Below are 17,026 nucleotides of genomic sequence, written 5' to 3' on the forward strand. Positions count from 1 at the left end.
GAGGAGAGAAAAGGTGAGCGCCGGATTATGAAAGGAAACATGAAGAAATAGAAAGATCCCGGAAAGGTCAAGGCGGATACAAGCTGGCATTGTGTTTATCCCTGAAGTTTATCACTGAAGTGCTAAACTTCAAAAAGGAAGAACATACTTCTTGTTGCAATTTTGGGAAAACAAGCTTGGCATTTAAACTGGCATTTTGTGCCATGTTTGTTGAAGGGAAAAAAAAAGACTATTTTACTACTGTTAATAGGTTTCAGCCTGCTGTTCTGAATTTCCTTCTATCTCCTCCTTTCCTCAGTTTAAAGAAAACCATGAACTCTCAGGCAAATGTTTGCCAAAGCCCATTAAAATGTATGATTTATTCAAAATTTTAGTTTAAAAAATATGATTGGTCCAACATAGAATCAAATTTGAACAATCTGGGTGCATATATATCATATATATATGTTTACCTTAGGGAGCACGGGTGTGGCTTTCTTGCTCTTCTTCCCTGAGGGATCATCCAGCATTTCCGGCGCAAAGGTGTAGAGCTCTGCCAGCTCTACACCTGTAAAGTGCCTCTCAATCTGCTGCTGGTCCACCACACGGAATGACAGAGACTGTTTGGTTACCTGCCGATCATAAATCTTCTCCTCCATTGTACCCTGGTAGAAGAGGATGCAATTAGAAAACAGCCAACAAAGAATAATTACATATTTTCTGACAGAAAGTACCAAAACAGTTTGAGAAGCTCACCTGGGCCAGGAACCTGTACACATAGACGGTCCTAATCTGGCCAAAGCGGTAGACCCTAAAGATACTCTGGACGTCGTAGGACGGGTTCCAGGAGGCGTCAAAGATGATGACCCTGTTTGCTGCCACCAGGTTGATACCAAGAGAGCCGGCTCGCGTTGAAATTAGGAACAAACGACCTCTGGGAAAAGAAAGCGTAGAGGTAATGCTTTTAAATGCACTTTGATTTTTCGCATCAGTTAAATTTCAAATGTTTGGTAATTTGGTTTTATTGCTGTTCTCTGTTGTTTAAAAAAAAAATAAAATAAAATAAAGTATAATACCTTATGTTACTGGTGTCATTAAACTCTTCAGCCCACTTCTTCCTGGTAAGGGCGTTGGTGGAGCCATCAAGACGATAGTAGTCAATGTTCCTGAACCACTTGCCTTCCCCTTCACAGACATATTACAGTTAAGAAATCTGCCGTCACATATCAACATCTACATCAATGCTCCACAAAACCTTCATAACCACATGTGCCACCATCAACTTGGCCTTTTCCTTGTCAAAAAGACTTGAGTTTGGGTATTAGCAGACAGCACATAGATGGTTGAGTTGGTTAGAGGCCAGCCGCGTTTAGCTTTCAAGATGGCCAACCCCCTAACAGCCTTCATAACCAACATTTCAGTGTGTTTCCAATTACGGCACTGTGATCTTTTCATTACAAATTACAAACCCTTGAGCAAACATTTTTTTGTAGAATAAAAAGTCAAGGTCTAATCATTTTCAAAACGAAAGTAAAAACAGCTGCTGGAGTTTAATTAGGAACATGACCTTACACCAGCGGCGGTGTGTGCCTGTGTGTGTTTAAGGGTAATAAGCACACCAGCAAGAACAAAAATACATGTTGCATGCGGTTTCTCTTACAAGTGTGAAACCTGCATCTCCATATGAAAATACTTCAGCCTTCTCCAAAGCAAATGTTAACGTTTTGTTTTACATCTCACACACAGTTGAGTCGGTTCAAAGACTACAGTGTAAAACCACAAAAGTAAACCTCGAGACAGACAACTGGGCTCCACAAGCTCCATAAGTCAGTAGCTGGCTTATAATGTAAAAAAATTGCTCTAGGATTTTAGCACATTAGGAAACCAAAAGCAACCTCTCAAATCCAAACGTTAATGAGGGAAGCTGATCACCAGACAACCAGAGGATCATTGGAACTTCATGAATTAGAGGCCCTGTCAGACAACCCTTAAGAAATGTACCTTTGTATGGAGAGACCTTGTCATCATCTTTAGCTCTGCAAGCCAGCTCCAGGAAATCCTCGATCAGGTCCAGAGAGATGAGAGACTGACTGAACACCAACCTGAGGATGAAAGAGGACAGAGGATGCACCAGTGTCACTTCACCACAGCTACAGGTCACTCTGATGAACCCAAACACTTTCCAGTAACAGCACAGACAAACTGCCATCACAAAAGGCGAACAAAGGATCTTATTTGCACATAGATTATAGACACACTTACACTTTTTCGTCCACTTCCTCTGCCATGCGCAGGATCTCAAACAGGAGCATCATCTTTCCAGAGTGCTCCAGGATCTCGGCATCAGCGTCAACGACAAACTCCTTGTGCCAGTCATGAGTGGGACTCCCTGGTGCTGAGTTAGCGGGCCGAGCTGTTTGTGATTGGCATGAATAAGTTACACGTTAGTCTTCATGCAGTAGGTATAGTCTCACAACGAGCTGTCTTAAGACATCTAGCTTACAACACAGAGCTTTACCATTTAATGCTCCTCTGCTATGCTACAGCTGCAGTATGTGAAGATGTTAGTTGCCTAAACAAGAATGTCATTAATCTGATAAATTTCTCACCCTTGCTGTCCTGACTTTTGTGTACTTTCTAGTGAACTTATTCATGCATTATAAAATTACATTTTAGATGTAATGACACAAGAATACCTATAATACTGTGACCTCTAAAGCAGCGCAGAGCTAGGTCAAGTGTTTGGTTTTACCATAATTGTTTTTCTTTAGGCCACACTCAAAAGGCATTTGATTGGATCAAGTGTGTTAAATTAATGGACTCAAAAGAATTACACACTGCCCATATGTGTACAAAACGTACGTTCTTCTACAGGCTCTGGTCTGGGTCGACTCTCTCCGTTTTTGCCCCGAGAGCTGGTGTTCCACTCCTTGATGACCTCCACGTCATCACTGTCCGAGTCATCAGATCCTCTCTTTTTTCCCTTCCCTTGCTTCTTTTTCCTATTGGGAAGGAGCAGCGGTGGAGGAGACAGGGTCAGTGAGAGTAACAGATGCAAGAGAGAAGGGCAGTTAAATGAGGTCATCTCTGTATAAATGTACACAAAAGGGGAAATGGAAGTGAAATCTTATTTTACTTTTTGGCCTTCTCATCCTCAGATGTCATACTCATGGACGATTCTTCGGTTTCTGAAGCGATGAACTCGTCCATACTGTCCTCGTCAAAGAACCCCTGCAAGAGAGTGCACGTGTGTGTGAGTCTGTGCGACGATATAGGTCAACCAAACACAGGAGCTGGATCGTGGGTAGTAGAAATGATGCATATGGGAACATATTTGCTGCAGTGGCAATAAGTGTGTTGCTGCATGACATGTCAGCACTAAGTCTCTATTGTTTTTCCCGCTGTGTGTGTGTGTGTGTGCGATTCGGCTAATGCATTCCCAGTATTTGAGTTAGTGTTTAGTGTGGTTTGGTCCCGTCTTCTAGAGCCCTACCCTGTTTTCTTTACTGATGTAGTCCAGCTGAAGGCACCAGGGATGGGTCCAGATTCTGCTGAGCACCTGGAAATCCTGGAAGAGTTTGGTCCCTGCGCGGCCCCGGCCCCCCTCCACAGCATTTCCCACACCTGCACACAAGGGAAAGAGTGTGAGGAGCAGGAGGAGGAGGATGGATGCATGCATTATGAACTTGACAGCGTGTCCTCAAACTCTTCTCATATTCAGACTTCTGTGTTAAATATAATGCAACAAAACTTGAACATTGACGTCTGCCTAACCACCTGACTATGGACAAACTGGAGTGAAGTCTTCAAAAATCATTTTCACATACATAATCAGTCAACCTTTTGACAGCAGCTACAACCTGTCTTATCTGATCTGTTCAAACAGCATGAACTTAAGTAAGAGGCAGCTGCTGAAATGTTAATGTTGTAACTGCTCTGTGTGTTGGCCTGCATTGAACCAGGGAGGTCAGAAGTTACGGTAAGTTTACATAAGCAGCAGCAAAAGGACAGAACAATCGTGGCTATTCCCCCCTCCTGCTGACCGATTGGTGGTCCTGGGTCCAAAAACACCGCTGTGGAGGTCCAGAGCCACAGTCACAACTTCGTCTCTTTGCCCTGTGGACAACCTGGCCTAATGAGTCACAGCACATACCACCAACTCCCTCCCAATCACTGGTCCTTAAATACCGGCTCTCCTGTTCTTTGTTTTCGCTTTTGGTGTAAAACCTCTGGCCTCTTCTCCTTCTACGTTTCTTTCCTTTTCCTTTATGCCCCAACATTCCCCCCTTTTACCCCCCACCCTATGTTCCCTCTCTCCCAGAGCTCTTCATTAGGGAGACGTGGGAAACTGGGCTTAAACCCTGCCTGCGGCACTCTGCCAGCTGCCACTCACACACACACACACTGGCCACATTCTGAGAGGAAAGTCCACTAAACGACTTAACAATGCAGCATGAAAAAGTGAGACCAGAAAGGCCTTCCATTTATCTAAAACCCTTGTCTGAGTAAAAGACAGCCAGTCAAGAGAGCACTTTTAGGAGAAACAAGACTCCTGTAGAAGGATTCAGCCTAGTACGAAGCTACACATGTTTTCCAGTGGAATTCTCAATTGAATATTCTTCTAGTCTGAGACTCGGCTAAATTCCTGTCTGGGCAATCAGACTTGACACTGTAAAAGCCCCTAGAGGCTCTGCTGCTCCTAACACCCAAAACATAGTTTGAGTCAGTTGAGCATGTGGCACTGCACTTCTCAACACCTTTTGTTTGTTCATCCTCGATTCCTTCCCTTGCCTCCTTTCCTCACGTCTAAGCGCTGCCCATGGGAGATGCAAGTGAGGGAGGCGAAGAGGAGACAGAGGAGCGAGGAGGTGAGGCAACACAAATAATAACATGGTAAAATGGCATTAAGGAATGCAGTTAGAACATCCCCTTAAGAGGCACTGCACAAACTGGAGGGCAGAAAGTTTGATTGTGTATCTGATCATCTAAAATAATTACAATTTATGAATAAAAAAAATGAACAATTACATTTGTAGTTAGTCCTGCCATAGTTTGAGCTTATTCCAGCTGTGTGTCAAGCCTTTTTTATTTGCCAAGGTTGCACAAGACTTAAAGTGGCCCTATTATGCGTTTCCACTTTTTCCCCCCTTCTTTTTTATATATATATATATATATATATATATATATATAAAATAAATAAAAAAATAAAATAATATATATATATATAATTTTTTTTTTTTTTTTTACATGTAAAAGGTCCGTAGAGTGTAAAACCTGAAGTCCACGCCTAAAAGGAGTTACCCTCCCCCCAGAAGCTCCTGAGCTGTCTGAAACAGCTCCAATGAATTCTCTCCTTCACTTCCGTAACTTTATGAGATCACAATGTAACGGAGGTGACATAAAACTCCTTCAGGCTAGTTTGGCCTCGAACAACGAAAGACAGACAGAGCTGAAGCAAATGGAGGAAGAGTTTTGACTTTCAAAATGGAGATCTGAAATCGATTTTCAGGTCACAAGTCGGAGCAAGCCGCAAGGAGACGAGGAGGCACAAAATTCGAGAAATGAGAAAGGTGACATGTTCCTGTTCATAAGAGCGTGGTTCTCACCTGTGAAGTGCTCCAGGTAGTACCTGTAGAGTTTACACTGAATCGGAGTTATTCTGATTGACAGCACATACTCGTGTTTAGGTGGCAGGAACTTGGTGAGCGCTGTGTAATCTTTCCTCTGTTGGAAGCAGAAATAAATCATTATTTTTAGCATGCAAAGAGAGGGAGGTCAAAGAAACCAAGAGTTAATTCTTCAAGCTGTTTTTTTTTTTTTTTTTTTTTACCTGGACACAGCCAGCCAGCATCTCATAGAGGATGTGAGCCCTCTTCTTCATGATCCGGACATCTTGTAGTGTGGAGTCAGCACACTGGCCATTCTGAATGGGGTTGATGAAGCGGTTCCTGAACTCCTTAACTGACCCAAGCAGGTTCTCCTTGATGAAGTTTACCATGCAGTGGTCTGGTGAAGAGAAATAGATCACAAGTTTTACATACATCCACACCACCCCATGAAATATATTTGTCTGAAACCATCCATATAACCTGGCAGTCTCACATTCAACAAGGTTGTTTTGCAGAGGCGTTCCAGTCAGCACAATCCTCCTCCTCGTCCTGATAGAGTTCATCGCTTTGGAGACAGCAGACGCCTCGTTCTTCAAGATGTGACCTTCATCGCAGATCACCAAGTCTGGACCTGGATCTACCAGTGACTTCTGAAAGATCTCTTTGAGCTTCTTGCTCTTGATGTTTCTTCCCTGCGTCAAGTTTCTGTACATCTCGTAGCCGATGATCATTACACCACCCATATCGCTCCATCGCTGGAGGGCATATGCTCGCTCCTGTGGCCTCTTTACTGTGGCCAGCTCAATCACCTGGTAAACACAAGAGACATAGAAACCATAAATCAGGAGTGTAATAAATGCTCGGAACAAACAAACAACGGCATCACTGTCAAATAGAAACCATTTTATGAGTTACCAAGGCAACTCCTTACCTCTAAACTCTCGTCATCCTTCAGTCCTACTTGCCACTTCTCAAACTCGTTGAGCCAATTAAGGACAGTGTTCAGGGGACAAACCACCAGGGCTGTGGTGAACTCGAGCTTCTCACAAAGCAGCAAAGTGTGAAGTAACGTCACCACCTACAGGGCAAAAAGAGAACTACGGTTAAATGTGGCCAACAGTGTTAAACCACACAGGTCTTCAAAGACTGATTAACTCATCGGGTTTAACAGGGTCAAAGTGGCAGTTTACAAATACAATTCTTTCATGCACTATTGCAGGTTTGTGAAACCTAAAGATTTTGTATTAGGATTTAAATGCCACAGTTTGTAAAAGACTGACAGTACTTGAAAGTAAAAGCAGCCAACCTAAGCCAAGTAACTCTATTTGCATCAAACACTTTTAAAGCATTTGGTATACAGTACTTGAATGAAAAAGTGAAAAAATATATAATATTTAAAAATTAGTTTTAGCTTTTAACTACCTCAGGCAAAACAATAGTTTAATGAATTTAATATAAAATAAACAATTCAATATGTGCCAAATTGTGTGTGAGGGATAGATACACATCCCTAGTGTTTCCCCATCAAACAGCTTAAAATTCATGTATTGCTTTTGTTCATATTGCACAGCTTTAGTGCATGCTGCTCTCTCCTCCATACCTGCAGAGTTTTCCCCAGACCCATGCAATGGGCGAGAATGCAGCCTGAGCCAGAAGACTTCTCGATTTTCTTTACAGATTCACAGCAACAGTCCCACATGAACTGCACCCCTGAAATGAAAACACAAAAATAGAGGGGTCGATCAGTCCAGAGCATCTCTGTGCGTCACATGCAGGCTTATGTTGGCTAATATACGGCCCTGTGATTCCCGTGATGCAGATTACCTGGACAGAATTGTTTGATTTCATGATGAAAATGAAATCCGCTATATAAAGCAGAATGTCATGAAATTTACCCAAATGTGGATGGAATTATAAAAATCTGGGTTTTTCGTACCATTACGAGCAAAGCACCTAAGCCTAATGAATAGAAAGAAAAACTATGGCACTATGTTTGGGTTTCATTTACAGGCCCGTGCTCCTCTTTCTCGGTGTTTCACCAAATTGTTTAATTTGTATTAATCCAGCACATAGTAACTCTTTTCTGAGGTCAAACCGTGCTTAAAAATTGTCAAACCGAATTTAGAAAATTTAAAATGGAGACAGGGAATTTTGGAAAATATAAAACAGAATATGGACAAAAATATGACTTTTGTTTTGTGACCACTTTGTTCTTACCGTCAACCTGGTGAGGTTTGAGTTTTGTGACAAGGTTCCTGTGCACCTGCACCATCGGCTCCTTGGTCTCTTCATGCTCATCCAGCACCAGTTTGGTGGTGATGGGACAGACCATCTGGGAAGACTCCTTCACCACAATCACCTGAAGAATGATAAGCAATAGAGAGAGGAGTAACACACACATATGTCAGTGTCATTTTTCTTTTTAAAGTATCAAATATTACCTGAAAGAAAAACCTTTTTTTTTTTTTTAAAAAAAAAAAAAAACCTTTCAATAAGGGTTTTCCATTTTCTGGGATAAACAATTTTATCATATAACCGTCATCATTCAAGTGTCTCACAAAGGCCAACTTTCATCATTCTAATATCAATTTCTTACAAACATCCACTATGCGTCATCAAGTTCATCACATCCGCTGTCTATACGAGTGCCTGATATACTGTTTAGGATTTAATAAACACAACCGCAGATTTTGTTTTTAAATGATTGATATTAAATGCAATTGTTCAAAGCTCAACTACTAGAGTCTATTGCAGTTATGTTAAGTGACAGTGTAATTAGTGCAAGGAAGCTAATAATCTAACAGCATTAGTAGAACCACTATTATACACATAAATGGACAACAAACAGGTCACTGTATTTTTTGATGAAATTAAAATAAAGCTTTAAGAAAAAAGCAGCACCATTTACCACAGTAGATGGACCATTAAGAAATTCTGCTAATTATCAGGCTTTTTAATTGTCTGGCCAGATACATTTATTCCTTTATTATTTATTGCAATTATTTGGCCCATTCCAATTTCCAAAAAGCCGGTTTCGATCAGTGCATCTCTACTTGGAAGGAAACGGCTCTGTGAACAAAGTTTGTGCTTCAGAATAACAGAATTCAGTATTACCTCTCGAAGTTTCTCCCTGAGTGCCTCTCGCTCAGCTATACGTTTCCTCCTGTCCTCCTCTTCTTTCAGTGCATCTCTCGTCTCTGTCCGCAGCTTGTCGTCCTTCAGGATTTTGCGGATCTTTTTGCGTCCTTTTCGGTCCTCGTCATCCTCATCTTCCCCTTCCTTTCCACTCTGTGGAAATATGCATTAAATTCAGCCCTCTGATCTCCAGCCCTTAGGGAAAAAAATTCACTGCCTATGATCAGTAGCCCAGCAACCCCATGATTAATTTGTGCCCTCAATAATCCTCACAACACACTCCAGGGGTAAGTTCAAATAACATTTTATGTGTCATGCATGACTTGACTAGTAAATGTTATGTGGATTCCATTTCGTCCACCTGGCAAATCCTGCTGTAGAAAAAAAATATATGAAACTTTGGAGACTACCACCAAGTGCTCTGCATTTTAAACACCTTCTCATTGCTGGAAGAGGAATCCTGAACTTTGATCCTGCGTCGCTTCTTCTTCTGCTGCTGCTTGTAACTCCTCTGTTTTGCTTCATCCTTCTTCTTAGATGATCTACAGACACAAAACAGAATCCATCTAAGCAAGAGCAGCAGGAGATCAATCCAGATCTGGTGGCGGTAGTAAATTACTATTGATTGGTCTAAGTTCTCTCTTCTCACCTGGTCTTTCGACGCTTCCCTTCATTCTCTGATTCACTTAGCTCCTCGCTTATCCCCGATTCTTCACTGGACTCTGACTTCTCAAAGTCTGAGTCTGAGTCTGAATCTGAAGAGTCATCGCTGTGAACTGACAGACAAAGAAGCAAAGGTCACTCGCCGGTATGCTGTCAGGGCACAGATATTCAGTTCATAATATCTGTGCCCATGTTGTTGGACATGACACAGGGCAAATGAAAAATTCTGAATTACCTTTCTGCCCCGACTTCTTCTTGTCCCCCTTCTTCTTCTCTTTACTGGAAGCTTTCTCGTCTCCTGATTCACCCTCACTCAGCGAGAGTTTATGACGAAGCAATTTGTGGCGTCCTCCACGCTTCTTCACTTCAACTTCAGAACTAGAATCTTCTGAATCTTCGTCTTCAAAGAGAGAAACTATTAGTTTGAGATGATGCACAATAAAAGAGGCTTATTTATATCAAAACTAGGTATGTCTAGCTCAGGTAAACTACCTTGTTGCTCTTCATCTTCTTCTTCATTATCATAATCATCATCCTCCTCCTCCTTTTTAACTTTCTTGGAGGACTTTTCATCCGTATCTGCTCCTTCATTATCAGAGGAGCTCTCTGCTCCAGAAGAGTAGTTGGATTTTATTTGGGCGAGAAGCATTTTCTTTGCAATCCTTGAGGAGAAATTAAAAGAAAGAGACACAAACAGAAAAAATGAGAAGGAGGTTCACATCAATCACATAAAATGTGCTTCTACAGAATTAACTTAATAAACTAAAAATATCTGTGGACGCACATTTTATAAAAGAATTAATTAAAAAAATAAAAATAAAAAATAGAATCATATTTTAAATTATATTGCAAATATTGCAATAGGCTGTCAGAGCTGAGCTAATAATTGAGGTTAAACAGCTCTACCTGTTGGACTATTCAAATCCTTAAATTTCCTACAACACCCAATAAGTACCTGTTTTCAGGATCGTCGTCGTCATCATCATCTTCACAATCCTGGGGGGCTCTCTCTTTATCATCCTCTTCGTCTCCTAAACAACAAAATAGCAAACGTGTTAATGGAAGGAACAATTTGACATTTGGGGAAAATGCCTATTTGCTGTCTTCCCTAGAGTTGCCACAGCATGTGTAGAAGAAAATGTCGTTGTTGTTGTGCCTCGAGGAATGTAATAAATAGTTAAGACACAGGAAAACTGGCTATTTGGTGAACATGTGCGCCAATAACATTAAAAGGCCTGACCTTTTAATGTAATGCATGGTGTTACATGAGGAGTCACACCTCAACAATCATCCCTCTGGTCTTTTGTCATTACAGTACTATGTAGATACACTCACAGCTCAGCTCAGATAGAAATGTACAGCATCGTTGCAAAAAAAACATATGAACCAGCCATAGAATTCCTATTTTTCTCTTCTACAGAAACACTCTCGGAAGTTACTTAATCCACTACAATGCTTGTAGGCAGACTTCTGTTGCCTTTGGACAAAGCCTGGCTAGCTTTATGCTAAGCTAAGCCAACTGCTTGTTGGCTCCAGCTACAGATTTACATGCAGACGGCCAGAAGGAGAATGAGTGTAGTCCCCAAAATGTTTAACTTATAACTATGTAACTCATGGACGCTGAGGGTCACTAAACTCTCCTAAAAGAATTACCCGAGGATTGATGGAAAGGTCCACTTCCTCCGATCACGTTATCCTCCACAATGGGCTTGATCTTTTGCTCGTCGCTGTCTTCTCCGGAATCACCTTCAGCCAGCTCCTCCTCTTCCTCGTCACTGGAGGACAACTGCAGCTTTGAGGTTGCTTTTGGGCTCCTTCCCTTGCGCTTAACTTCATAAGACCTTTTGCGCTTGGCTGCCTTCCTCTCAGGTGAGCTTTTTTCCTCTTCTTTGGCTTCATCTTGTTTCTTTACACGGCTAGATCTCCTCTTCGCTGTGGCCGCTTTACTCTTAGCCTCCTTCTCCTGGTCAGAGTCAGAGTTGGTTGAGTCTGAGCCAGTCTGCTTCTTCTTCTTCTTCTTCTTGGATGTCTTTTTACTTTTGATGGTCAAGTCTGAATCAGAGCTTTCAGACTTCCTTTTGCGTTTGGATGCTTTGTCTGTATCCTGTGTGGATGTATTTTTTAGTTTGAATAAACACTTTTTAGCACTTGTGCTTTCCTGTTCCTCATCTGTGCTGTGGCCTTCTGCCGCTTTCTCCAGCAGTATGTTAGGAATTTCGTCCGAGTCAGAATCCATTGTCTTCTTCTCTGAATCCTTGGTCTCCTTCACTTTCTCTTTGTTGTTACTGGATTTCTTTGAGGATTTGGCCTTGCTCTTACTATCGTCTTCTGACTCTGAGGATTCTACCTTGCCCTTATTCTCAGCCTGCTTCCTCAAGGGAGTGGTCTTCAGTCTACTAGAGCGACGGCTTGGTGGTGGGCTGTCTGTCCTGTCTACTGCTGCTTTAGCAACATCACCTTTCTCCTTCTCACGTTCTCCTTCACACTTTTTTTGTGTCTCTCCAGCCTTTTCCCTGTTTTTAGACAAGGAGGACCTTGACCCGCGTGTCGTCACAACTGGCACAGGAGTCAGTTTGACTATGAGGTTCTTCACCTTGGGCTGGGGAGGTTGAGAGTCTGTTGAGTTTCCATTTGACTTTTTAACAGGGTCTGTGGCCAAATCGGCATCAGTCTGAGAGAGCATGGTGGAATCTGCAAGACTCTCCACCATCTGAAAGAGCTCTTCGGGAACCGAAGGAGGCACGGACATAATGTCCTGATCTAGAGACGTTTCACCAGCTGACACGAGCCCATCTTCACATGCTTCAGTTTTAATTGTCTTTTTGGTTACATCAGTTTCTGTTTGGTTGTCTTTCATTTTAGTCTCATCCAGCACTTCCTGCTTGTTATGCTGCACCATGTCTGCCTCCGCCGCTACATGGTCAGCCTCCTCATCTTCATCCATTTCTAGGTTATCAGCCACCTCCGCCGCTACATCGGCCTCCTCCGCCGCTGCGTGGTCATCCTCCTCAGCCGCTGCGTGGTCAGCCTCCTCATCTTCATCCATTTCTAGGTTATCAGCCGCTACGTCGCCGGCCTCCTCCACTGCTATTTCCTGGACCTCTTCAGCCGCTACGTCGCCGGCCTCCTCCACTGCTATTTCCTGGACCTCTTCCGCCACTACATCGGCCTCCTCCACCTCTGCTGCTAGGTCATTGGCCTCCACCTCTGCTGCTAGGTCGTCGGCCTCCACCTCTGCCGCTAGGTCGTCGGCCTCCACCTCTGCCGCTAGGTCGTCGGCCTCCACCTCTGCCGCTGGGTCGTCGGCCTCCACCTCTGCCGCTGGGTCGTCAGCCTCCTCCGCTGCTAGGTCGTCAGCCTCCTCCGCTGCTAGGTCGTCAGCCTCCTCCGCTGCTAGGTCGTCAGCTTCCTCCGCTGCTAGGTTATTAGCCTCCTTCGCTGCTAGGTGGTCAGACTGCTCCACTGCATCAGCCATATTATCCATGTGGTCGTTTTCTGCAGGGGCCACACCACAAGTGCTCGTTCTCACAATAGGTTGACCTTCATTACCATTCTGCAACTCCATGATTTTGAATTCAGGTCCCAAAGCCGCCTCTAAAGCACTGTGGGCTTTTTTCAAATCAGCAAGCACGGCCCTGAAGGCTTTCAAATGCCGATACCTGATAGACTTATCTCCCTGCTCCTCAGCTTCCTGCTGGATGAACTGGATGAATGTATTATTCAGACCAGTTGTAGTTTCAACAAGCTTTTTTGCTTTCTTTATAAGTTCTTTGGGCACTTGCAATTTTTTGTAGGAGAAGGTCATGGTCCCTGAGCCTTCGGTGTGTTCTTTCCCATTGACAATGGCTTTGTGCTCTTTGACTGCTTTGTTCTTGTGTCTCTTGCTATCACGTTCCTCGCATTTGTCTGGTTTTCGTTCCTTGAGTTCCTGCTTTTCCATGATGCTGTGGCATTTGGAGATCAGATCTTGGAGGGGCTCTGACCTGCAGACATAGCAGTGCCACTTTGAGTTCTCATCGGTTATAACAGACAGCTCCTTCCTGCCCAGATTTCGCAGGATGCACTTCTTGCAGAAGGCATTGTTGCAGTAGTCGCAGCAGATGAGCTTGCCACCTTCAGCACACCATCTGGGGAAGAAAAGTTCAACATGGTTTAGGCCATAAGGCAATTGACTTTTTGTAATATAATATTGCTTCTAAAATTATTGGCACTTGGATAAGGGACCGAGCCAAAAACATATCAATAAAATGTCATACACTTTGAGCACAACAAAAAGCAAGCTTTTTTGTGTGAGTTCCATGTCTAACTAAAATCATCATGGTCACATAATGCAATGTCATGTTCTTTTGAGATCCCCAGCCAAGCCTACAATTTTTCATTACATCTAGTGTGCTTCTTCTTACTTTAGTTTAACAAATAAAATGTGTAAAACGCCTCACCTGCACTGCTCATCCATTCCGTCAGAGTCCCTGTTGATGTCATCACTTGTGTAATACTTGTAGCATGACTAGAGGGAGAGGAAGTTATTTGATCATACATTAGGCATGGGAAGACCTAAAAATATCAGTGTGGACCTTCCTTATAATAGCTATGAAAGTAGATGGAATGTATAGTTGAACTTTCCTACCTTGCAAATGAGTACTTTGAGTGCAGGATGCTCGTACACAGAGTTGCGCTGAAACTGGTTGACTTGTTTACCACAGGCAGTGCAGTTTACCTTCTTCTGCAGGGTATCATCTGTGATAAGGAGATAAAAAATAAATGAATACTTGTCACTTTCTTCCTTTCACTCCCTAAAACAGTTAAGGAAATACAGTTAATTTACATTAAAATCCTATGCATGTTCTCTTGTGAACATCTACATACTAAAAATGAATAGTTTCCAAATATAGCTGAATTAATTCACCTGTATGTTTCGGTTTGAAATCTATTCTGAGCTTCATGGCGCCTTTATTATCATTCCCAGCAGGCCTCATCACTAAAGTGCCTAAACCAAAGCAAAAGCAGAAAAGTCACAAGTCAGCATCAACAGTATCTTGATCAAGACCAACAAGTAGTAGAACCTCCATAGTTCATACCTTTAGATGCGCTGCTTGTATTATTGTCTGAAGGATTGTCAGAAGTGGCCCCTTCATTTTCACTCTCAGCTGAGGCGTCCGATTCTTTCAGTCCAGTGTGCTTACATACAGTAGCGGGCTTCCTAAAATGAGTTGACACACAGCTTTAATATTTCAAGCGGTGTCTGTGAGAACTCTTTTGGGATCATGAAACTACAAACAAAACAATAACAGCCACATTTAAGAATTAAGGCTCCTCACCTCTTGTTGCGAGAAGAGGAGGGCTTCATAGTTTCTGTTGAGCTTCCAGGCTGACGAGAATACAAGACATATTAAACAGATTGAGAATTAAAAACAAAAACAGTAAACATGTACCTTTAATGATTAATTCATGTTTTTCGGTATTATAAATATACAGAGGTCAAAACACATTGTTTGACAACCAAAGAAGCTGCAGACTTACCTCCTCTGCTTTTTCTGACATTTGGTCAATGTGTGATTCAGAAGAGGCCAGACTCATTTTACCTGGGGAAACATTTGGAGATGTGTTACCCGATGAACACACTGGTATTTAAAGGTGTTGTACAATATTGTGTCTGAATTTCAGAGATGTTAGTTTGTAAATACATGGAGATATGATTTTTTTTTTTTTGACCAAATACAAACAAGCTGTGTTTTTACAGTCTAGGTACTGATCAGTACATGACATCACCATAGTTTGTGTTTAAGGTTCCACCAGTATTTAACTCATTTCAAAAGCAGCTGAACGTATAAAATATATTTGATTATAGTCTTTTCTACAGACTGCCTGGCACAAGACTCAATTATTTCACTAAACTACAAGCAAGAATTACTCATATATTTTAAAAAGACAGCAAAGCACAGAAACAAAATATAAACAGGCCATGATAAAAGGTCAAATAAACAGCAGCCATAGAGGAAACTATTACCAAATATCCATAATGCTACTGTAACAACTACTTCCTAGGCAGTATGTGTGTGTGTATGCACACACACACATTTTTTTTTTTCCACTTACATCTAAACCAAAGGAAACGCTAAACAACTTCTGTTGAAGGGGGAAAAGTTACTTTTTGCAGGGCAGAAATGTGTTACTATGCTTAATTGATTGAATATGCAATGCTTAAAATCCAAATATCATGTTTGTATTGTACGTGACAAATAAAACATGTTTCCACTATATACAAGAAAATTGCATTTACAAAACATAGCTTTGTAATTATTTGAAATACACATTATTATATTCGGTCAATAAGTCAAATGTTTTGGTTGCTGTTAGTCTACTCCATAAAAAAATAAACTTATACTGACAATCTTCTGATTACAGCTTTTGTGTGACTAAATATGCATGCAATTAAACATGTGCATCACCTAACGTGACATGGCTTTACGCGCGTGTATTTGGAGACAGAGGATGCACAACGTGCTGACTGGATGGCTTTCCACTCAGCCTTAAATGCACCCAAGTGAAGCCCAGTGAAAGGAGTCCTCTCGCCCTTCTGCATGTGATGCCTCCGAGCTGCTTCTTCATCCTCATCGCAGCCTCCATGTTTTGTCAACACAGGAACTCCTGACTATCAAAGCCAAGTTTAAGCTCGCCCCCATCTGCAGGTTTATTGCTCCCCGTTAATTCGCAACATTTGCAACGTGGGGCAGGGGGGTTGTTACATTTGCAACCTCGACAGCTCCAATGCATGTGCACGCAATGAGAAAAATGCACGCGCAGGCCCTCCTTTCAGACGATACCGTGGCACGAGCCTGCGCGCTCCCCGCAGCAGCCTCCACTAAAGTATCGCTGCGACGTGCAGAGAGCTGCAACACAACCACAGTCACTGCGTGTCTGAAACACGCCGGCTCGCTTTAACGTGTGGGACACGACACACGCAGCGTCACGAGCCTGAATCTGCACGTGTGCGAGTTTAAACATCGCCGGCTGCGCAGCTGGTAGCTACAGCTCAGCTAGCCTAGCATGCTAACTAGCCACAGGCAGCAAAGGGCCGGCTCACTGTAATCAATGCACAATCGACTTGTCTAAACAAACAGGCGGGACAGTCTTCCTACCTGCTTCTCACCGTCGTCATTTCTTGACTTGACACAGACACGTTTCGTTTCTGGTTCGGGGGTAAAGTTCAGGGTAATTCGCAGACGTATGGTGGTGCATAAGCAAAGAATAGCCTCAGAATACCGACACAACTCCGGTCAGGGGAGACAAAGCAAGGGGACCATCTTGCCGGATGGCTGTGGACGCAGCAAAATGGCGCACTAGCCTAAATCCTGTGCGGCCGCCTATTGGCTGAGCGCCTCTGACGCGCTCCTGCTCTGATTGGTCCACGCTCACCGGAGCTCGTTGATTGGTTGAGCCGGCGAGGGAATGATTTTGTGTAGGAAGTAAAGTGCTGCTGGCTGAATTCATTTGTTGATACAGTCAAAGGCGCGCTGTTTTGTTTTTGGGCCCTTCCAGCGAATCATTGCCTTTTAGATGTTGTAACACTTCAAAATCAAACTTCACTCTTTATTTGTATTGTAGCACTGTCCCTAATCACACACATTTAGAATGAGTAA

At 42.7% G+C, this 17,026-nt stretch overlaps 1 protein-coding gene across 2 annotated transcripts in view; it reads right to left on the minus strand.

The window, feature by feature from the left end:
• Nucleotides 1-16,713, minus strand: part of atrx (ATRX chromatin remodeler) — a 33,905-nt gene extending 17,192 nt beyond the window's left edge. The window contains exons 1-28 of one of the 2 annotated variants that reach the window (XM_054597328.1): nt 16,537-16,713; nt 14,907-14,968; nt 14,705-14,754; nt 14,465-14,586; nt 14,293-14,373; nt 14,014-14,123; nt 13,826-13,893; nt 11,040-13,513; nt 10,342-10,417; nt 9,879-10,048; nt 9,622-9,786; nt 9,373-9,499; nt 9,160-9,265; nt 8,703-8,876; nt 7,806-7,947; nt 7,189-7,298; nt 6,520-6,666; nt 6,082-6,397; nt 5,810-5,985; nt 5,586-5,703; nt 3,473-3,603; nt 3,116-3,210; nt 2,842-2,981; nt 2,242-2,392; nt 1,981-2,081; nt 1,056-1,164; nt 736-913; nt 453-644 (exon numbers count right to left, since the gene is read on the minus strand). In XM_054597328.1, coding sequence (XP_054453303.1) covers nt 453-644; nt 736-913; nt 1,056-1,164; nt 1,981-2,081; nt 2,242-2,392; nt 2,842-2,981; nt 3,116-3,210; nt 3,473-3,603; nt 5,586-5,703; nt 5,810-5,985; nt 6,082-6,397; nt 6,520-6,666; nt 7,189-7,298; nt 7,806-7,947; nt 8,703-8,876; nt 9,160-9,265; nt 9,373-9,499; nt 9,622-9,786; nt 9,879-10,048; nt 10,342-10,417; nt 11,040-13,513; nt 13,826-13,893; nt 14,014-14,123; nt 14,293-14,373; nt 14,465-14,586; nt 14,705-14,754; nt 14,907-14,963 — 5,886 coding nt within the window. In that variant the 5' untranslated portion in view covers nt 14,964-14,968; nt 16,537-16,713. Of the gene's footprint in view, nt 1-452; nt 645-735; nt 914-1,055; nt 1,165-1,980; nt 2,082-2,241; nt 2,393-2,841; nt 2,982-3,115; nt 3,211-3,472; nt 3,604-5,585; nt 5,704-5,809; nt 5,986-6,081; nt 6,398-6,519; nt 6,667-7,188; nt 7,299-7,805; nt 7,948-8,702; nt 8,877-9,159; nt 9,266-9,372; nt 9,500-9,621; nt 9,787-9,878; nt 10,049-10,341; nt 10,418-11,039; nt 13,514-13,825; nt 13,894-14,013; nt 14,124-14,292; nt 14,374-14,464; nt 14,587-14,704; nt 14,755-14,906; nt 14,969-16,525 lie in introns of both variants that reach the window. The other variant, XM_054597327.1, reaches the window with a different exon arrangement.
• Between the last annotated feature and the right edge of the window lie 313 nt (nt 16,714-17,026).

Source organism: Anoplopoma fimbria, chromosome 4, assembly GCF_027596085.1.
Source record: "Anoplopoma fimbria isolate UVic2021 breed Golden Eagle Sablefish chromosome 4, Afim_UVic_2022, whole genome shotgun sequence".
In the NCBI taxonomy this organism is placed as follows: domain Eukaryota; kingdom Metazoa; phylum Chordata; class Actinopteri; order Perciformes; family Anoplopomatidae; genus Anoplopoma; species Anoplopoma fimbria.